Source organism: Notamacropus eugenii, chromosome 1 (genome assembly GCF_028372415.1).
Source record: "Notamacropus eugenii isolate mMacEug1 chromosome 1, mMacEug1.pri_v2, whole genome shotgun sequence".
Classification (NCBI taxonomy): Eukaryota; Metazoa; Chordata; class Mammalia; order Diprotodontia; family Macropodidae; genus Notamacropus; species Notamacropus eugenii.
Genome location: NC_092872.1, coordinates 138,808,751 through 138,817,333, shown reverse-complemented (window position 1 = coordinate 138,817,333; position 8,583 = coordinate 138,808,751). Strand labels below are relative to the sequence as shown.

At 41.7% G+C, this 8,583-nt stretch overlaps 1 protein-coding gene across 1 annotated transcript; it reads left to right on the top strand.

The window, feature by feature from the left end:
- Positions 1-7,147: 7,147 nt before the first annotated feature.
- Positions 7,148-8,382, top strand: LOC140524145 (lysoplasmalogenase TMEM86B-like). Its single transcript, XM_072638601.1, has one exon. It carries the CDS (start codon positions 7,169-7,171, stop codon positions 7,829-7,831), a length of 663 nt encoding a protein of 220 aa, XP_072494702.1. The 5' UTR covers positions 7,148-7,168; the 3' UTR covers positions 7,832-8,382.
- Positions 8,383-8,583: the final 201 nt, after the last annotated feature.

The window sequence follows — 8,583 nt, the reverse complement described above, 5'->3', positions numbered from 1 at the left end:
GAGTAGAATTCCTCCATCAGCTCCACCAGTCAATGCTCCTCCTCACCCCAGTACCACCATTCAGGGCTGAGATCCAGGTCATTGGCTCAATTCCCCCAGGGTCCAAATATGGGCACTGCCACTGCAATGGTTGCAGCTGATGGGATCAGACTGCATTCCCTTCTCACTCAGGTGAAAGAGCTTTCTCACAGACCTTTGAAGCTGTCTTTGGCATTTGTGGGCTGAATAATCTGGGAACTGCAGCTGCTACCCAGGATTCTGCTCTGAAACCTGTTCCAGTCCTGCCTGTGCCTTGCTGTGTGATCAAGGCTGGGCTGTGCTCTGCTCTGAGCTCGGGGCGATAGACCTTTTCTGTTGACCTTCCAGGCTGTCTTGGGCTGGAAATCTCTGTTGTTTGGTGGCTTGTGCTGCTCTAGAATTTGTTTAGAGTCATTTTTAACAGGTATTTTATGGGCTATGGGGAGAGAGCTTCTCCAGGTCTATCCTTCTACTCCACCATCTTAGCTCCACTCTTTAATTATTTCTTGTAACACTGTATAAAATTTCTCTTTTTGATCATAGTTTTCAGGTAGTCCAAGAATTTTTATATTTCCTCTTTTTGATCTGTTCTCCAGATTAGATGTTTTTCTTATGTTTCACATTCTCTTCTATTTTTTCATTCTTTTGATTTTGTTTTATTATTTCTTGGTATCTTATAATGTCATTAACTTCCCCTTGCCCAATTCTAGTTTTCTTCCTTAAGATTCTGGATCTCTTTCCCAGTTGGTTGACTTTCTTTTCATTATTTTCTTGGTTTTCTTGGATTGTTTTAATTTCTTTTTCTAATTTTTTCAATCTTTCTTATTTGATTTTTAAAGTCCTTTTTTAAGTTCTTCCAAGAATTCTTTTTGGACATGTGACCATTTCACATTGCTCTTTGTGGTAGAAAAGGCTTTCTTTTTTTTAACTTCAGCATTCTTCTCCGAATATGGACCCAGGTCTTCTCTGTCCCCATAGTAGTTGTCTATGGTTGGGTTCTTTCTCCTTTGCTCACTCATTTTAAATTTATTTATTTATTTATTTTTTTAGCAGTTTGTTGTCATAATCACCTCTAGCCCTGAGGTGTGGGGAATGGTACCTCTGACCTTTGGTCCCTCTTACTGTTATTTTCTAAGTTTTGTCCAGGGCCCAACTTCAGTATTTCTCTACCCCTCCAAGTCATAGCTAGGCCCCCCAACCACATTATGCTGGAAATGCACTTGCTCCCTAAGGACCTTCCAGTGGCTATAATCTTCTGTTCTCCTCTCTGACCTGGAACAGAAAGCAGGAATTCAGCTCTCCTGTAAGTGCCCATAGACAGAAGCATCCCTGCCCTATTGTTTCTGCACTTCCAGGCATGTGCTAGTTCCTCCCCACCTTCAGCCAGAGGTTCTACCTCATCTTGGCAATGTAGTTGGGCCTGGTCTCCCTTGGCGGCAGAGGGTCCTTTAATCTTCCCTGCTTCAGATGTCTGACCCCTCACCCTGTCTGTGAGGTGAGAATTCCAGTGGTTGAGATAGAGGCTGCCTCCCAACCCAGGGTTTGTTGTTTGTTGTTTCAACAGAGATAGCCTAGAAGTATTTGAGTTCTTCTAGGCCAAATCTTTGTCTGTAGGGTCTTTCTGAAGCTTTTCTCTAGTAGTCCCAGGAGACTCACTGCTCTACCCCAACTCTTCTTTATTTTTGCCCACTCTACAATCAACTAGAGGGGCTATTTTGTCTTATTTGTGAAGGAAATCTGGAGAGCTTGGAATTTTCTGACCTCCACCATCTTCCCCACTGTTAAGAATCTGAAAGTAGTAACAGCTCTCACTCTGGGAATCCTACCCGATAGTGGGAGTTGGGAGAATGAACCAAGAGCAGGGACTATTCTTCTTGTTCTTATCTTTCTTTTTCTTTCCCTCCCCTCCCCTTGTCCTTCCCTCCTTCCTTCCTTCCTTCTTTCCTTCCTCCCTCTTTGCCAAAACCTTAATCCCAATATACACTGAAGCACATACATTACACAACAATAAGTCCCTGCCCAAACTCCACTTGAGGGCTCTTTTCAGCACACTCCTGGCTTCAGAATGATTATCAATAGTAACTGTTGCTCTTTCCCTCCCAGCTCTATTTATTTATTTTTTTTCTTTCTTTTGCTCATTAAAGGGGCCATTCCCTGTTTACTTCTTATTTATTTTTTTTAAATTTATTTATTTAAGTTTTCAACATTCATTTCCACAAAGTTTTGGGTTCCAAATTTTCTCCCCATTTCTCCTCTCCCCCCACCCCAAAACACTGAGCATTCTAATTACCCTTATCACCAATCTGTCCTCCCTTCTAATATCCCTCCCTTCCCTTATCCCCATCTTCTCTTTTGTCCTGAAGGGCAAGATAAATTTCTATACCCCATTACCTGTATTTCTTATTTCCTAGTTGCAAGAACAATACTCAATAGTTGTTCCTAAAACTTTGAGTTCCAGCTTCTCTTCATCCCTCTCTTCCCACCCATTCCCTTTGGGAAGGTAAGCAATTCAATATAGGCCATATCTGTGTAGTTTTGCAAATGACTTCCATAGTAGTCGTGTTGTGTAAGACTAACTGTAATTCCTTTCATCCTATCCTGTCCCCCATTTCTTCTATTCTCTCTTTTGATCCTATCCCTCCCCAAGATTGCTCCCTCCTCCCACTGCCCTCCCTTCCATTATCCCCCCCACCTTGCTTATCCCCTTCTCCCCCACTATCCTGTATTGTAAGATAGGTTTTCATACCAAAATGAGTGTGCATTTTATTCCTTTTTTCAGTTAAATGTGATGAGAGTAAGCTTCATGCTTTTTTCTCTCACCTCCCCCCTTTTCCCCTCCACTGAAAAGTCTTTTACTTGCCTCTTTTATGAGAGATAATTTGCCCCATTCCATTTCTCCCTTTCTCCTCCAAATGTATTTCTCTCTCACAGTTTAATTTCATTATTTTAAGATATGATCCCATCCTATTCAATTCACCCTGTGCTGTGTGTGTGTGTCTGTGTCTCTGTGTGTGTGTAATCCCACCAACTACCCAGATACTGAAAAAAGTTTCAAGAGTTACAAATATTGTCTTTCCATGTAGGAATGTAAACAGTTCAACTTTAGTAAGTCCCTTATGACTTCTCTTTGCTGTTTACCTTTTCATGCTTCTCTTCATTCTTGTGTTTGAAAGTCAAATTTTCTTTTCAGCTCTGGTCTTTTCATCAAGAATGCTTGAAAGTCTTCTATTAAATTTAAAGACCATTTTTTCCCCTGAACTATTTATACTCAGTTTTGCTGGGTAGGTGATTCTTGGTTTTAGTCCTAGTTCCTTTGACTTCTGGAATATCTTATTCCATGCCCTTTGATCCCTTAATGTAGAAGCTGCTAGATCTTGTGTTATCCTGATTGTATTTCCACAATACTTGAATTGTTTCTTTCTAGCTGCTTGCAATATTTTCTCCTTGACCAGGGAACTCTGGAATTTGGCCACAATGTTCCTAGGAGTTTCTCTTTTAGGACCTCTTTCAGGAGGTGATCGGAGGATTCTTTCAATATTTATTTTGCCCCTGCTTCTAGAATATCAGGGGAATCCCTGTTTACTTCTTAAAGAGGCCTATTCACTGAATGGGCATTACCTCACTCTAAGTATGAAGAGGCCAAGGTTTACCATTGAATCCTGGCCCTTCTCCAGTCATCCTGATGAATATCTGGTCACTGTATTCAGATGGCTCTGGAGGAGAAGCAAGGTTGGTGACCTGCCCAGCCCTCCCTCACTCAAAACAAAGTCAAGTGCAAGTCATGTCATCACTTCTCTGATATCACAGTCTTCTTCGAAAATGAAGGACGAACACAGATGTGCCTAAGCAAAACCTTTCTCAGATCCCCCTAGTTCAGAAGCTCTTAAGCCTTCTTGTGTCATGAACCCCTTTGGGAGTTTATGGACTCCTCAGAATAGCTTTTTTGAAATTCGTAATAGAAGGAAATGCTAAATTTCAGTTAGAAGTTAGTGAAACTAAAGATGCAATTTTTTTTGCATTCCAGTTTATGGATGTACTGAAATCTATTTGTGGACCACTTATGGGCTCATGGACCCCAGGTTAAGATCTTCTACCCTAGTGATTACTGCTTTGTTCTCCCCCACCCACTTACTTTATCCTTTATTTACTTTTCTGTGTGCATGTTGTACATCTATTAACACATTTCTGCCCTCCCCCACCCCACCCAATAGAATATAAGTTCCTAATCGTCAGAACTGTAATTTTTTCTTTGTATATTAGGCACCAAGCATATCTTGCATTTGTCAATTCAGCAGGCATTTAGTGCACACATTAGACATATGCTCGTCCAATTTAATTGAATCACAAAAGAGAGTAAATTCCTATGTTACTGGATGCTTTAATGACACTGTTAGATATAAGCAGTCATTTCTGTTCATTCTTTCTTCAGATATTTAGAATTCTCTGGGATATAAAAACCATAAGCCTTTGCAAGTTGCTAAGACTTCTTTAATTGATTCTTTCTCTCTCTCTCTCTCTTAAAAAAGTACTTATTTCTATGTTTTTAGTTTTCAACATTCACTTTCATAAGATTCTGAGTTCTAAATTCCCTCCCCTTCACTTCCCTCTCCAAAAGACAGCAAGCAATCTGATATAAGCTATGCATATACAATCATATTAAAGATATTTCAACATCATGGATATGTTGTGAAAGAAATTGTGAAAGAAGACTCAGAACAAAAGGGAAAAACCATGAAAAAGAAAAATGAGACAGAGAAAGAGAGAGAGCGAGAGAGAGAGAGAGAGAGAGAGAGAGAGACAGAGACAGAGAGAGAGACAGAGAGAGAGAGAGAGAGAGAGAGAGAGAGAGAGAGAGAGCAGTATGCTTCAGTCTGCATTGAGACTCCATAGTTCTTTCTGTAGATGTGGATAGTATTTTCCATAGTGAATCTTTTGGAATTGTCTTGGGAATTGCTGGGAATAGATAAGTCGAAGTTGGTCATCACATAGTGTGACTGTTACTGTGTGTAATGTTTTCCTGGTTCTTCTCACTTCACTCAGCATCAGTTCATGCAAGTCTTTCCAGGTTTTTCTGAAGTCCACCTGCTCATCATACTTATGGAACAATAGTACTCCATTACATTCACATACCACAACTTGTTCAGCCATTCCCCTGTTGATGGGCATGCTTTCAATTTTCAATTCTTAGCTACCACAAAAACAGCTGTTATAAATATTTTTGTACATGTGGGTCCTTTCCTCATTTTTATGCTTTCTTTGGGATATAGATGTAGAAGTAGTATTGCTAGGTTAAAGCATATGCACAGTTTTATAGCTCTTTCATACAGCTCCAAAAGGCTCTCCAAAATGGTTAAATCAGTTCACAACTCCTCCAACAATACATTAGTGTTCTCTTTTTCCCACATCTTCTCCAACATTTATCATTTTCTTGTTTTGTCATGTTAGCCAATCTGATAGGTGGGATGTAGTACCTCAGAGTTGTTTTAATTTGCATTTCTCTAATCAGTAGTGATTTGGAGCATTTTTTCCTATGTCTGTAGATAGCTTTAATTTCTTCCTCTAAAAACTGCCTGTTCATATCCTTTGACCATTTATCAATTGGGGAATGATTTCTATTCTTACAAATTTGATTGAATGTATGGCCCAGGCAATATTCATAGCACTGCGAATGGCTATGAATATGCTCGTGTAGTTCTGAATTACAAAGTATAAAAGACTCTCCATATAGAGGGCAGAAGAAAAACATTTATTCAGATACCAGAAGGTCAAATACCAAAACCAGAAAGTCAAATCAGTCATAGTAACCAAGAAATCAATACACATTAGCACTGCTGGGGACAAAGGCATTCCCAAACCTCCCCACCTCCAGCCTTCCTACAAGTAAACAATCAAGAGCCTTGCTGTGCCTGCCAGCCTGCATCCTCTCTCCTCCACCCTAACTGCTTTCACTAACTTCCTACTGGTTCTGCTCCACCCTTTCTGTTCCACCTGTTCAGCAAGCTCCTCCTACCTTAGGCTTCCAGGTGACTTAAGCAGGTCACATGGGCCTATTAATGAATGGGGAAGATCTTCCCATTTAAATTACCATTACACTGAGTTCTCTACCTATTTTAGAAATGAGGCCTTTATCTTTCTGATTGATTCTTAAGAGTCATAATACCACTGTCTCATTAAAAGCCAGGTTGGCCAGGTATCAATAAATCACTTAATGATTAATAGGGAAAATATGCTTAACAGATCCCCAACTGAGAAGATCATATGAAGCACTGATGGACTCAGCAGTTCTTTAGTTTTGGATATTTCTGCTGGTTGCCAAGCAGCATGATTCAAAAGGTGGTCATATATGCAAATCGGATGTAATTTTGATCTTTCAAAATTGCTCTTTTGTTTTTACATCACCTTCAATTCTAAATAAATCTCTTCTTTCTCCTACCCAGAAGACTATCCCATGCAACAAACACAAAAAAGAAAGAGTACAAAAGAAATCAAGAAGTTATGTAAGACTAATCAGCCTATCAGTTATTTTTGACAGTCTTTACAATATTCCACACCCATCATCCTTTACCTCTGCAAAGAAGGATTGTGGGGGGGAGTATTTCCTCAACTCTTATCCTTGGTTATGGTAATCACACTGTATTTGATTTTTCTTTTTCAATTTATACAGTTAAAGTCATTGTATATACTATTTTCTGGGTCTCCTTGCTTCATTATGCATCACTTCATATATTTCTTCCAGTTCTTTGTATTTGTCATTACTTACATTGCTATAATACCTCACTACCATTGTGCACCACAATTTGTTTAGCCAGGCAAAAATAGATGAGTTTTCATCTTGTTTGTTTGTTTTTGCTAACATAAAAGAAACTGCTATTAATATTTTTGTTACATGGGAAATTCTTCTCTCCTCCTCCCCCAGTTTTTAACCTCCTTGCAGTATGTGCCCAGTCATGGAATCTTTGGGTCAAAAGACACACACACACACACACACACACACACACACACACACACACACACACACACACACACACACACACACACACACACACACTACTATATGCATATGGTTCCAATGATCCAAGCCTGAAGTCATGAGGATTAGAACTTAGCTGTGATTCTGAGGTCACAGAGTTCTCAGGGTGCCTGGACAAACATGGAGGCTGGTGGAAGGCAATCTGTGACGAGGAACACTCCAGATCTTCTACTTTCCCAATGGCTGGTGTCTTTCTTTGCCTCCTGCATCCTCTACTTCCTTCTCTGGCTGCCCGCAGCTGAGCCCAGCTGGAGCAGCGCCCTGGCCAAGTGCCTCCCCATCCTCTGTCTGGCTCTCTTTGTCCACAGCACTGCTCCATCGGGGTCCTATAGCCAATTCATCTGGGTAGGTCTCTTCTGCTCCGCCCTGGGGGACTTTGTCCTCACCTGGCCCAACCTGTTCCTCCTTGGCTTGGCAGCCTTTGCTCTGGCTTATGTCTCCTATCTCAAGGCCCTGGGCTGGCACCCGCTCCGCCTGACGCTCCTGGAGCCTGTGATCGCCGTCTTCACCCTCTACCTTGGGATCCTGCAGCCTCACCTCCCTTCCAGTCTGAGTGTCCCTGTGCTTGTCTACGCGGTTACTCTGGGTCTGATGCTGTGGCGGGCGTTGGCCCGAGGGAGACCTGCGGCACTTGGTGGACTGTTCTTCGGCATCTCGGACGCTCTCCAGGCCTGGAACACCTTCATCCGGCCCCTGCCTTCAGGCCGTCTGCTCATCATGGTCACCTACTATGCTGCCCAAGCCCTGATGGCTTTGTCAACAGTGGAGGGCAGGGCCGCCTAAAGACAGCAGACCAGTGATTTGGAGCCCAACACTTGCCTTCTTCTCCAGAACTCCTCCTGACTACTCACCACCTTCTGGAGCTGTCGCTCACCCCAATCCCCCTGTGCTTGTCTTCCAGTTAAACTCAAGACCTCCTAGGGCAGATCCTTTTTCCAGTCTCCCTCTGATTCGGAAGCTTTTCCCCCTCCCCCCTCAACTCCCCTCCCAGTTATTCACAGTCCCTCACTTTCCCATTCTTTATCTCTCTTACCTGCAACTATCCCCGCCTCCTCCCACCCAGCCCCATCCTGTCTTCTTACTGTCCCTTTGGTTCCAGTATTACCTCCCTTCCCATTGCCCGTGAACCCCTCGACTGAAATTTTTTCTCCCCATTACCCACAATTCCCCCCGCAATTTTGATTCTTTATCATCCACTGCCCTCCTGGTTTGAATACTTCTGCTCTCTCCATGGACCACTAAGTCCCTAGATGCCCTTCCATTATCCAAGCCACCAGCACCTTTCCCTGATTGGTACAGTTGATATTGGAAGCATGAAAAAAATAAATATATAATATGTGTATGTGTGTGTGTACCTTGAGCATAATTTCACATTGCTTTTTAGAATAGTTGGGTTCATTTGTAATGCCACCAACAATGTATTATTTTGCTTGCCTTCCTGTAGCTCCTTCAGTTGTCAAATTAATTTCCTTTTTTTATTAAATTTTGTTTATTTACTTTTAGTTTTCAAGCATTCACCTTTACAAAATTTTGAG